Here is a 14,218-nt window from a genome sequence, read left to right as displayed (position 1 = left end):
AAGGTTGATATATGAGCAGAATCTGTCTGGATGTTGTAGGTCCAGTATGTTCAGTAACAGCTGTGTGTGCGTGCTCTGGTGCAGGGCTTCCTCTGCTGGTGCAGCGGACCATCGCCAGGACCATCATCCTGCAGGACAGCATCGGGAAGGGCCGCTTCGGGGAGGTGTGGAGGGGCAAGTGGAGAGGAGAGGAGGTGGCCGTCAAGATCTTCTCCTCCAGAGAGGAGCGCTCCTGGTTCCGCGAGGCTGAGATCTACCAGACCGTGATGCTGCGGCACGAGAACATCCTCGGCTTCATCGCCGCCGACAACAAAGGTCAGCAGCACTGGTGCATGCTGGGACGAGAGTATGGGTCTTACTGTGATTGTAGGGATGCACGATATGATATATATATTTTTATTTCTGATTAGTATTTGTTGTGCATGTTATTGATGATTTCTTATGCTTATATCGTTTGGTTTTGACCATTTTATTGCAGCCGCAGTTTACAGAGTTAGTGTTATGACGTGCAGATGCAGCGACGGTGTTTATTGGTTTTATATTTGAAAATCTGGAATCTGAGGGTGCAAAAAAATCTAAATATTGAGAAAATCATCTTTAAAGTTGTCCGAATGAAGTTCTTAGCAATGCATATTACTAATCAAACATTATGTTTTGATATATTTACGGTCGGAAATTTACAAAATATCTTCATGGAACATGATCTTTACTTAATATCCTAATGATTTTTGTCATAAAAGAGAAATGTATAATTGTGACCCATACAATGTATTGTTGGCTATTGCTACAAATATCCCCCAGCGACTTAACACTGCTTTTGTGCTGCAGGGACACATATGAGAAGATTAATAAGTTTTCATTTGTTTCATTGTAAATATGGTGATTATGTAAGGTGCACACCCAAACAATACATAATAATAATAGGCTAATTATTGATAAGACTGTTCAATAAGTGCATCAGTTTCAAGATACATTTAATAAATCGGAAGATTCAGAATTATCGGCCGATATATCGGTTATCGGCTTTCAAATATAAAAAAAAATATCGGCCAAAATGTCCATATCTGTGCATCCCTACTCGATTGTAATTGATTGATTTTACAGTAGTTACACATGTGACTCTGCAGGTTACCTGTAACCACCGAGAAACTAACTGAATCAGAATCAGATTCAAATGAATCAGTAAATGTGTGTGTTTTTTTCGCCTGATATTTTACCTGCCGAATGCATGCATCTGACACCTGACAGTGTTTATTTAGTCTTCCTGAGTGTCCTGTGCTGAACAGTCTCAGGCTTGGTGTTTGTGGAGGTCTGTCTAACGGCTCTGTTCTCGTCTCAGATAACGGCACGTGGACGCAGCTGTGGCTGGTGTCGGACTATCACGAGCACGGCTCTCTGTTCGACTATCTGAACCGCTACACAGTGACGGTGGAGGGCATGATCAAGCTGTCTCTGTCCACAGCCAGCGGCCTGGCGCACCTGCACATGGAGATCGTGGGAACGCAAGGTACGCTGTGTTTGTGCCGAGTCCATGTTGGTATGTTTTTATGAAACGCTAAAAAACTACTAGAAAGTAGTCGTATTTTTGGTGTCTGAATCTGTTCATTTATATAAAAATACACAGAGAATGCAGTTCATTCGGTCAAGGGCTTCAGTACGGCTCTTCTATAATATTTTACATTTCTAAATGTAAATTATTTAGATTTTTTTTTTTGCTTAAAGTAAACGTCAAAGTGTTACATCCTGACTTCAAGAAGAAACATGTCTCATCAGAGGCTGAAAGTCTTGAAAAAGAGGCCTTAAGTAGCTTAAGTGTAATATATACAGTAAGTGCCTCTAGAAGCGTGCGTTCTGCAAGTGAGCGGCGCTTTATTGTTCATCCCAAAGCAGCACAAAATCACTTTCACAGACTTCTACATTAACTGTTCCCTCCTGGTGGAGTGACCTGCCCAGCTCAATCCCAGCAGCATCTTCAAGAATCGGCTAAAAACACATCTCTTCCATCTTTATTTGACCCTCTAACTCTAGCACTCTCTATTCTAATTCTATTCTTATTAAAAAACGTGCTCTATGCACATTCGTAAACTCTATTCATTTACTAACTGCTTGTTTTCTTTAAAAAAATTGCTTGTCTAATATTTTTGTATTCTATCTATTTGTTTTCTTTTTATTTATTATACAATTAACCAAAGCAAAAAAAGGCCTCTAACACTAGCTTGCTCTATTCTTTTTCTATTCTGTCTGTCTTCTTTTTTTATTTATAATATAATAAAAAAAATTGTTTTTTAACTTGCTATGTGTACTGCGTTAAGCTAACTGAGGCATGTTATAGCACTTGCGTATCATTGCTCTCTTGTTGATTTCGATTGCTTCTATTGTCCTAATTTGTAAGTCACTTTGGATAAAAGCGTCTGCTAAATGACTAAATGTAAATATATTATTTCTTGACATTAAGCAATTTTTTTTAACTAATATTGACGCAATGTTGACCATCATGACTGTGTTAAAGTAATTCAAATTCTGAAAAATCAACCACAATCTTACCTTTTATGACATGGCAAGTTCAAACCTTAGTGGTATTCATAATTAAAAATATATACAAATATACATTTAAAAATGCTTTTTACCTTGAACCATTTATGGTGAGCCGTTAGTTCATCTTCACACAAGGCTGTGCTGTTTTAGTTCCAGTGAAGCCAAATCAAGCTTTACAGGCCCTGCTCATTCAGCCAGCGTCAGAAGTATTTCTTTATTTATATGATGTATAAAAATAGCACTTTGAGTCACTGTTTGCCTCTAGAAGTCCAAAACTGAAGCATTTAGCTTGATTTAGACTTCAGTCAAGAGAAGTTAATGGGGTTTTGTGAGAGCTTCATTTACCGACGGAGCAGCTTTATTACATTCGTATAATTGAGTGGTAATGCCTCATTACACTGTGAGAGAGTCTGATCAAGCGCTGAAGATCAATTCAGCACGGCCTGTTGTAGTATTAAAGCTATAACAATGCGCTCATTTGTTGACTGCTAAAGTAATGATGTGTGCGATTACTATTGCTTATTTTTAAACCCTGACCATAAGTAGTAAACTTCAGCACATGGTCACAGCTTGTGCTAAAGACATTATTAATATGAAAATCATAAAGTGTGATTACTTTGCTAAGCAATCTGGGTTATTTTCAACTGGGTTCATGAAATGTTTTCATGTTTCTGAAAGAAGTCTCTTCTGCGCAATGAGGTTGCATTTAGTTGATCAGAAATACAGTAAAAACTGTGAAATATTATTAGAATGTAAAACAGCTGTGTTCTGTGTGAATCTGTGTTAAACTGTAATGTATTTCTGTGATGCGCAGCTGTATTTTCAGCATCATTCCTCCAGTCTTCAGTGTCACATGATCTTCAGAAATCAGTATAATATGCTGATCTGCTGCTCGAGAAACATTTCTGATTATTATCAATGTTGAACACAGTCGTGCTGCACAATATTTCTGTGGAAACTGTGATGCATTTTATTTTTCAGGATTCACAGATGAACAGAAAGTTCAGAAGAACAGCATTTATTTGAAATAGAAATCTTTTGTCACATTATAAATGTCTTTGTCACTTTCGATCAAATTTAATGCATCCTTGAAGAATTAATTTCTTTAAAAAATATATTTATTAAATCAAACATATTTGGATTGTAGGGAACCTAAAAACAATCTGAAACACCCTAGCAACCTCCCTAGCAACCACCCTGAGCAGGATGTGCATAGCAACATGCCCAGAACCCCTTAGCAACCGTGTCACAGCTGATGGAGGTGCGTCTGTGGTCTCCTGTCAGCTTCAGGCGGAGCAGCGTGTCTGTGTCAGGTTCATGCTGAGGCAGGAGTAATGAAAGCGTTTGTGTGAAACGCTCCCGCTGCTGTGTGTGGGTTTACATGCATTATGCATTATGATGCAGGCGGCTGTGACATGAGCGCATCTCACTGTAACCGTCAGACGTTTCCCACTGCCTTCAGTGTCAGACATCAGTGCAGCTGCACTCTCTGCTTATGAAAAATCATCTACTAGACCGGAAATACCCGTGTCAGATGATCATACTGTGCTAGTGTTTACCACAGTGTGTACCATGCAATTGAATCAATATTTGCTTATGTGTTTACATGTCACTAAAGATTCAGAGTTCAAAAAATATATATAACTTATATAAATAAATATAACTTTAATATTCAAATTAATACTTTTATTCTTCAAGGATGCATTAAATGGATCAAAAGTGACAAAGACATTTATAATGTCACAAAAGATTTCTATTTGAAATAAATGCTGTTCTTCTGAACTTTCTGTTCATCTGTGAATCCTGAAAAATAAAATGCATCACAGTTTCCACAGAAATATTGTGCAGCACGACTGTTTTCAACATTGATAATAATCAGAAATGTGTCTCGAGCAGCAGATCAGCATATTATACTGATTTCTGAAGATCATGTGACACTGAAGACTGGAGGAATGATGCTGAAAATACAGCTGCGCATCACAGAAATACATTACAGTTTAACACATAGAGAACAGCTGTTTTACACTGTAATAATATTTCACTGTTTTTACTGTATTTTTGGTCAAATAAATGCAGCCTCGGTGAGCAGAAGAGACTTCTTTCAGAAACATTTGAATGGCTGTTTACATATAAAAAAAAACATGCTGGGACCATTGTACTTGTCAGAAATCATGGTATTACAATGATACATGGCAAAATAGCATTATTAGAATGGTACATGTCCACAAAAACAATGTTTTACCACGCTACACATCCACTTTTACAATACTCTTCCAGAAAATACCTTCTTTTGACCTCATTTCAAGGGAAAACTCACCCAAACATGACCATTCCTGCATCATCTACTCGCTCTCATGTCATATAAGAGTCTTTAAGACTCGCAGTCATTCAAAACACGAGTGAAGATGGTCAACAGAAGCTCAAATGTGTCAAGCACACACGTTTCAGCTTCTGTTGTCCATATGCAGTATATATACACGTGAAGAAACGCCTAAACTAAATCTAAAAATGAAATTAAACTGCTTGATGCAGTTGCATTTATGATGCCTTTAAGTGGAGTTTAGAGGAAAGGACTGTCAATGGAGGAGCAGAAATCCCTCAGCTTGCATGAAAAATGTCTTTGTTTGTGTTTTGAAGGAGTCTTGCGGGTTTTTAGTGACGTGAGTGTGAAGACTTGATCCTTTCTGGGTGAACGATCTCTTTATCCGCTCGGCTCTTCTTGAGAAGGTGCGCGCTTCTCCTCCGATCGTCAGCTCTTTCTCTAATCGTGTGTTCCTCCGCTTGATTCCAGGCAAGCCTGCTATCGCTCACAGGGATCTGAAGTCCAAGAACATCCTGGTGAAGAAGAACGGCACGTGCTGCATCGCAGACCTGGGTTTAGCTGTGCGCCACGACTCCGCCACCGACACCATCGACATCGCACCCAACCACAGAGTGGGCACCAAACGGTACGCCCTCCTGTTCTTCAGACGGATTTCAGCCGTTGTTATGGTTGAGGGGACTGGTTTATCCGTATATAGCTCTGGGAAGGCGTTTGAGATGGGTTAGTGGAGGTTCATCTCGAAGTCCTCGATCACTGGTCCAGGGCTACTGCTGCTAGTTTGTTAGTCCTGCTGGGAGGTTAGCTGGGTTTTGGGGTTTTCGTTCGTTTGGCTTTTTATTTAGTTTTCTCTCCTACTGATGGGAAGTGTTTTCTTAAAGACAACATGTACCGTGTGTCTTGTTGGCCCATACATTTCTATTTTATTTTATTTTATTTTTGTAATGTAGATATTTTTTGCAGATCTGCAAAAGATGAATTTACAGGGTTTCTTTGGATCTTGAAATAAAATTAACATTAAGTGAAGTAAAATAAAATAAAATATATTTAAAAAAAACATTTAACATATTTTATTTCAGCTAGTTGCAAAGGCAACATTTATCATTTTCATTTAGTTTAACTTGATGTACTAAAATAACTAAAACTGAATTTAAAGAAAATTATTTAAAAAAATTATAAAAACTATATAGACATATTAAAACAATATGATTAAATTTTTAACTAAAATTAAAATCAAAACAGGAAAAATATATATAAATAAATATATATATATATAAAACGAGTTCAAGATATTAACAAAAACATTCTTAATGATACTAAAATACCACTGGCATGCACTTGTTTTTGTAGTAAAAATACAATATAATTATCATTTGATGCTTTTTAAAAAAAATCATTTACATTTTAAAAAATTTTCTGCAACATACCTTAAATACAACCAAAATACAAAACACTGAAATCTTTTGTGCTCGCTGTGCTCGTGAAGTTCAGGCCTCTGTGCTTTTTTAATTACATAATGATTTATTTCCGTGCCTGTAAACCGGCTGATTTCTCTCGTTCTTCCAGGGGCGTTTTTTCATCCCTTGGTGAAACTGCATTTAGATGTGTTAGTGCTGAATGACAATAAAGTCAACCTTCAGAAGGACCTTGTTCTTGTATCATGTGGGCATAAATCTCTGGATTAGGATTTTGCTTTGCTTCATCAAAAATAATAACTCTCTCTTCACTTGTATCCTTCAACAGGTATATGGCTCCAGAAGTGCTTGACGATTCAATAAACATGAAGCACTTTGAGTCTTTCAAGAGGGCAGACATCTATGCCATGGGGCTGGTCTTCTGGGAAATTGCCAGCAGATGTTCTATTGGAGGTATTATTCATATGAAACTAGCTCTACTTTAATAACTGTTTTAGTTCACCAGACATGTTTGCATTTTGAAGTTTGTCTGATCTTTTGATCAGCATCATCATCTGTTGTTTTGAGTATTTAGACTCATCATACCTTAACTGAAGCATGTTTTTGCGCAGGCATTCACGAGGACTACCAGCTGCCGTACTATGACCTGGTGCAGTCCGACCCGTCGGTGGAGGAGATGAGGAGAGTCGTGTGCGAACAGAAACTACGGCCCAACATCCCAAACAGATGGCAGAGCTGTGAGGTAAGAACACTCAACTTAAAACAGAGGAATGAAAACTCAATCTGGAAATATATCCGTCTGTGAGTTGACGAATGGACAATGAATATACATATATATATATATATGTATATATATATATATTAGGGCTGTCAATTGATTAAAATATTTATTCGTGATTAATCGCATGATTGTCATGATTGAACTCTTCTAGTTCTAATCACTAGTTACAGCGTTATGGTTCCAGTCACTAGTTATAGTGTTACAGTATTAGTCACTAATTACACTGTTACAGATCTAGTCACTAGTTATAGTGCTACAATACTAGTTACAGTGTTACAGTACTTGTCACTAGTTACAGTGTCTAGTCACTAGTTACAGTCTTTTGGTTCTAGTCACTAGTTATAGTGCTACAATACTAGTCAATAGTTACAGCGTTACGGTTCTAGTCACTAGTTACAGCCTTTTGGTTCTAGTCACTAGTTATAGTGCTACAGTTCTAGTCACTAGTTATAGTGTTACAGATCTAGTCACTAGTTATAGTGCTACAGTACTAGTTACAGTGTTACAGTACTTGTCACTAGTTACAGTGTCTAGTCACTAGTTACAGCCTTTTGGTTCTAGTCACGAGTTATAGTGCTACAGTACTAGTTACAGTGTTACAGTACTTGTCACTAGTTAGAGTGTCTAGTCACTAGTTACAGTATTTTGGTTCTAGTCACTAGTTCTAGTGTTACAGTTCTAGACACTAGTTACAGTGTTACAGTACTTGTCACTAGTTACAGTGTCTAGTCACTAGTTACAGCCTTTTGGTTCTAGTCACTAGTTATAGTGCTACAGTACTAGTTACAGTGTTACAGTACTTGTCACTAGTTACAGTGTCTAGTCACTAGTTACAGTCTTTTGGTTCTAGTCACTAGTTATAGTGCTACAGTACTAGTCAATAGTTACAGCGTTATGGTTCTAGTCACTAGTTACAGCCTTTTGGTTCTAGTCACTAGTTATAGTGTTACAGTTCTAGTCACTAGTTATAGTGTTACAGTATTAGTCACTAATTACAGTGTTACACATCTAGTTACTAGATATAGTGTTACAGTACTAGTCACTAGTTGCAGTGTCTACTCACTAGTTACAGCCTTTTGGTTCTAGTCACTAGTTATAGTGCTACAGTACTAGTTATAGTGTTACAGTACTTGTCACTAGTTACAGTCTTTTGGTTCTAGTCACTAGTTATAGTGTTACAGTTCTACACACTAGTTACAGTGTTACAGTACTTGCCACTATTTACAGTGTCTAGTCACTAATTACAGCCTTTTGGTTCTAGTCACTAGTTATAGTGCTATAGTAGTAGTCACTAGTTACAGCGTTACGGTTCTAGTCACTAGTTACAGCCTTTTGGTCCTAGTCACTAGTTATAGTGTTACAGTATTAGTCACTAATTACAGTGTTACACATCTAGTGACTAGATATAGTGTTACAGTATTAGTCACTAGTTACAGTGTCTAGTCACTAGTTAATGTGGATGCGTGTGCTGTATATTACTTCAGAAGGAAATGTTTCATTTAGTGGCTGATGTTTAATTACACATTTTAAATAGCAAATTCTGGTAATCAGAACCAATGTAAAGAACTTTTAATTTGATGGTAATGAAATTACAGACCTATGACACTGCAGTTACTTTGCAAATAAGTCATGAAATTACCAAAGTACGTTGAGAGTTGGTAATTGGATGGTAATGAAGTTACGAGCATGCAGTGTCCTAGTTGCATTTTCAATTAGTAAGTCATTGAATGACAATAAATGATGTAACTGTTACATCATGCGTTAGCTGGGTTTTCTTCTTCACCATTTCCGCTGACTGAGAGAAATGTTGCCCGTCCAGAACAAGCAGAGGCAAGAATAGTGAGACCAGTGTAATTTTAAAAAATAGACAAAGCCAAATAGACATTTCTCTATATAACAATGGACAATGTGTGTGTGTGTACTTATGCACTTTGCTTTCTTGTACTGAGATATATCGTCTTGTTCTTGAAAGAGCACATTTAATTTTCCCATGTAGATCAATAAAGTTAATTCTCGCAGCATTTCATTACGGTGTGCACAGATCTGCCCTCTCGACCCGGGTAATCGCACCGGTAATCGTTCATCAAAACTGCGCTGGCCTCTTTATTACCGGGGAAGTGACACGACTTGATTCGATTTGATCCAAGATAACACTGCTGTGAAATCGAATCCGTCTCCAGCATATGAAAGCTGCCAAACGCTCTGTGAAACAGAGGTGTGCCTCTAGTGCTCTCATAATGGATACGCTGTCTTTGTTTCTGCGTCTGTAGCGCGTGATTCAGCCGCAGCACCAGTGACATTTACTGTCTGCCGTGGCATTTTCAGCAGATGGTGTTTCTGCATTCGGCTCTCGTTCACAGGTGAGCCTGAACATGCAGACTCCTCGGAGGAGATCAGAGTCTTTAGAAGTGTCTTGTTCCCCAGGGCAGTGTAAAACCTGAGATTGTATCTGCAGATACAGGCTTTAATGGCCTCAAAGGAAGTGAAAATGAACTGCTGCTGGTGTCATAAACTACATAAAGCAAGCCGTTTTAATTCTACATATAATAAACTTTTAAGCACCGTTCAAACAGCATTTAAATAATGTTTAGGATGTATATTGTCACCTTCTATTTTCAAAACGTTTTAATTCAACTTAAATCTTTATACAACATTAAAGCAACGTTTCTGCAATGTCCCGCACCACATATTTTCACCTCTGAACAAATAGATACAAACAAGATGCATTTGTCCAAAATAGTTTGTTGCAGTAAAGGACAAAAAGCAAAGGTTTACTTCTACTTATTAACGTTTAAATCACGTTCAAACAACGTTTCTGCAACGTTCAGCACTGACCAAACTGATGCAAACAAATCACATTTTTTTTAAACTGTGTTATAAAGTACATAAAGCAAGTTTAAATTCTACTTCTCTCAAAGTTTAAAAGGCATGCAGACATATATTTTCATCTGCCACAAATAGTTGCTCACAAGAGACGCGTTTGTCTGAAAACTCTTTAAAGCGGTCAGCTGACGTTGAGCGAACTGAGGAAGACTATTCGGGTTGCATTGCTGCACTGTTGTACATAACCTCGTCAGGAAGCTAACTTTATGCTTTCTGGATGTTAGCAAACTCAGTAGTGCTTTCGTAAGGCTGGATTTTCTTCCTCGCGGTGGATGACCTTCCGTGTTTGGCGAGCAGCTAAATGAACTAAACTGTGCTTGTGTGTCTGCGGCACAAACAGAAATGATTTGATTTGCATTTGGTGGAGAGCCAAAAGTGGGTGTCAGTAATGACCCAAAGAGAGCTCAAATCTCTGCAGACGTTGTTGTGCATTTATACACAGCTAACAGTGTGGCCAGTATGAAGCGCTGCAGCTCTTTTACTTGCTTTGTCTGATCTACACTCTTAAAAATAAAGGTGCTTCGAAAGGTTCTTCAAGCGATGCCATAGAAGAACCATTTTTGGTTCCACAAAGAACCATTCAGTCAAAGGTTCTTTAAAGAACCTTTGACTGAATGGTTCTTTGTGGAACCAAAAATGGTTCTTCTATGGCATCGCTTGAAGAACCTTTCGAAGCACCTTTATTTTTAAGAGTGTAATGGATCTAATAAAAATCCCAGCGCAGACGAGCGTTTCTGCAGGAGTCATCAGGAGATGATGTGCAAATAATAAATGACTGAAGCAGCGCATTTGTATCTATTCTAGCGTTTCTTAGAGGGCATGAACCGAAACACTGATTTGACAAGAAACTGCTTGAAAAAAAGACTTTCAGGAGCTGTAGTGATTTAAACCTCAGAGTACAAAATACAAATTGAGCTGCTTGAGTTTTGTCTGGACACACTTCAGTGAATTAGTTTCTCATTAGGTACATTCAGTCAAAGGTTCTTTAAAGAACCGTCTCTTTCTTACTTTTTTATAATTCGAAGAACCTTCTTTCACCACAAAGAAGCTTTTGTGAAACAGAAAGGTTCTTCAGATGTTAAAGGTTCTTTATGGAACCATTTAGACAAAAAGGTTCTTCTATGGCATTGTGAAGCACCTTTATTTTTAAGAGTGTAATGGATCTAATAAAAATCCCAGCGCAGACGAGCGTTTCTGCAGGAGTCATCAGGAGATGATGTGCAAATAATAAATGACTGAAGCAGCGCATTTGTATCTATTCTAGCGTTTCTTAGAGGGCATGAACCGAAGCACTGATTTGACAAGAAACTGCTTGAAAAAAAGACTTTCAGGAGCTGTAGTGATTTAAACCTCAGAGTACAAAATACAAATTGAGCTGCTTGAGTTTTGTCTGGACACACTTCAGTGAATTAGTTTCTCATTAGGTAAAAAACGGGCAAATCAGTGTTCCTTTAGTTAATAGCTAGAGCCAGTTTTGGACCTTGTGTGTGTTTTAAGAAAGTAAAGTCTCTTAAAGACTCTTGACTAGTTTGTATTTTATTTGTTATCATCAGAAATTGGGAATGGAAATGTGTAAGTTTCACCGCATCGTACAGTATTGTGTTTAAGAGCATGCTGTAGTGGGAATGACAGTGATGGAAATGGCATTTTTAATATTTTTGGAATAAAATACACAAAGTTAAATGACGTTTTTGCATAATTTTCCAAAATTACATCTTGACTGGATTTTTTTGGCTATTTCTCATAATTGTGACTTTATATGTGACCCTGGACCACAAAACCAGTCTTAAGTGTCAGTCTTTCCATTGATGTATGGTTTGTTAGGATCGGACAATATTTGAAAATCTGGAATCTGGGGGTGCAAAAAAATCTAAATATTGAGAAAATCATCTTTAAAGTTGTTCAAATGAAGTTCTTAGCAATGCATATTACTAATCAAACATTAAGTTTTGATATATTTACAGTAGGAGATTTACAAAATATCTTCATGGAACGTGATCTTTACTTAATATCCTAATGATTTTTGGCATAAAAGAGAAATGTATAATTTTGACCCATACAATGTATTGTTGGCTATTGCTACAAATATCCCCCAGCGACTCAACACTGCTTTTGTGCTGCAGGGTCACTGTGACTTTATTTTTCATACTTTCATACGTAACCTTTTTTCATGTAATTGTGAATTTTTATATCTCACAATGTGACTTTCTTTTGTAATTGTGACCTTGTATCTCACAATATGAATGTATTTATTTGAATGCTTTTAGTTTTGGTTAACTATAATAACCATGATAAATACACATGCAATCTCGGGATTTTCATTTTTGAAGATTAAAAGTGTGATGATTTTGGGATGAGGGTAAAACAAGCAGATCTGAATGAAGAATGCCTGATAGAAAGGAGTTCAAGTTTTAATGTGAGCAGTATGAGTTGTGTGTGCGTGTGCATTTATGTGCTGTTTGGTGTGTTCAGGCTCTGCGTGTGATGGCGAAGATCATGAGGGAGTGCTGGTACGCCAACGGAGCGGCCCGTCTCACAGCCCTGCGCATCAAGAAGACGCTGTCCCAGCTCAGCCAGCAGGAGGGCATCAAGATGTAGAGCATTCCTTTCCCATCATCCTTCAGAACCGCATCACACGCAGCACTTTCACTGACGCCTGCCGCTCGTTTCTGCGTCTCGGTCTTTAACACGGACTCCTGAGGATGATGGGCCGTCATTCTCACTCGGAGCACCAGACCGCGTCGAACACAAGAAGGGTTCTTTTATTATTTATAAGCGGCCGGTGGATTTGAGTTTGGTTTTTCTCCCATGGAGGTTTGATTGATTTGCACCTGGTGTTTAATTTCCGCTTATCACTGCAGTTCTTCAGGTCGGCTGGACTTTTAATACATGTGTTCTGTTTTTGCAAAAACAAAACTGGACATGACCTCATTCAGTCCTGGCGAACATGCGTGACATATGCAATACAGATGAAACCTATCGACTTTATATTTTTACTGCTCTGCTACAACAACTACGATGACAACCATGCCTTCCAAGCCAGGTGTTACCAGCAAGTGCCACTGCTTTGAACCAACCAACCAACTAACCAACTAACCAACCCACCCTCACGGTGCGCTGGGATTCTCTTATGCACACGGAGCGAGAGCGGGCCGCTGGTGCCGTTCTTCATTCTCTCTGCCTCTCATTCTCTTCACTGAGGGATGTAACAACTATCAGACCTCTTCATTTACAGCTGGATTCACAGGAACGGGCTGCGATCGGACGGCCGGTTACAGCGAGGTGCCCACCACTGACGCTCGACGCAAGCCGGCGACTGAACAAGAACGAAATAGCATTACTGAAAGCTGCCCAGACATTCAGTATGATTAGAGCGCTCTCGGCATGCAAAGACCAGGTATGGTTGATACAGAATGGATATTTACTAAGCCATTGCTTTTCCAACATTTTGTGGCAACTGTTTCTAATAGAATGTAAATGAGAAGAAACGTCAAGGACTGCTTTGAAACTCTTTGAAGCGAGTCTTAAGGGACCAACGTGGAGCTGAGTGCAATGACACGCTGGCTTCAGGACTGTGTGTAAGCCGGTGCAGAAATGTAGCAGCAGTCGTGTGTGGCTCAGAGCTGGTGAGATCGTGAATGAAGAGCGAAAGCTCATCTGCTTTCTCAAGGTATCAGTTTCTGGTGCTTATTTAAGCGTGCAACTCGAGATTCTTATTTCTCTACATCCATACGTTTGACACTTTCCCACCGCTGAGTTTTCAGCAATCTTTATAGTCAGTCGTGGAAGGAATCTTCAGTGCAATGCAAGTCAAGCTCAGTCCACAGCATTTGTGTCGGAATGTTGATCAGCACAAAATTTAAAAAATGTAGAAATGTAGAAAACAGCAAACGTCATGGTTACGATGAGGCACTTACAATGGAAATGAATGGGGAATTTTTTGCGGGAAATTTTGTGAAAGCACTTCTATTAATTATTCTGCTAAAACATGGGTGTTATTTGAGCTGCAAAGGATCATGTTAAGGTTTTAGCTGTTACGTTATGACAACAAAGCTGTAAAATTGGACAGAAAATTTGTTTTTTTTTAAATACAAAAACAGTGAATATATATGTTGTTATGTCTTGTGGCGGCTCATTTGAAACTCCGTTGTAAGTACCTCACTGGAACGCAGATTTTTTAAAGGAAATACATTTTTGTGAAAACCAACAAATGCTGTCAGTTTAGTGCAACGTGTATTGAATGTGGAATATTCCTTTAAGAAGCGTGAACGATGTCACGTGTTG

At 38.4% G+C, this 14,218-nt stretch overlaps 1 protein-coding gene across 1 annotated transcript in view; it reads left to right on the top strand.

The window, feature by feature from the left end:
- LOC107561948 (TGF-beta receptor type-1-like) overlaps nt 1-14,218 on the top strand; it is a 37,463-nt gene extending 23,245 nt beyond the window's left edge. The window contains exons 3-8 of the mRNA XM_016246497.1: nt 85-315; nt 1,340-1,507; nt 5,327-5,483; nt 6,599-6,723; nt 6,882-7,012; nt 12,407-14,218. Coding sequence (XP_016101983.1) covers nt 85-315; nt 1,340-1,507; nt 5,327-5,483; nt 6,599-6,723; nt 6,882-7,012; nt 12,407-12,532 — 938 coding nt within the window. The 3' untranslated portion in view covers nt 12,533-14,218. The remainder of the gene's footprint in view (nt 1-84; nt 316-1,339; nt 1,508-5,326; nt 5,484-6,598; nt 6,724-6,881; nt 7,013-12,406) is intronic.

The sequence above is a fragment of the Sinocyclocheilus grahami genome, unplaced genomic scaffold (genome assembly GCF_001515645.1).
Source record: "Sinocyclocheilus grahami isolate Dianchi unplaced genomic scaffold, SAMN03320097.WGS_v1.1 scaffold800.1, whole genome shotgun sequence".
In the NCBI taxonomy this organism is placed as follows: Eukaryota; Metazoa; Chordata; class Actinopteri; order Cypriniformes; family Cyprinidae; genus Sinocyclocheilus; species Sinocyclocheilus grahami.
The sequence above is the reverse complement of the archived record's forward strand: the minus strand, read 5'-3'. Positions and strand labels throughout refer to the sequence as shown.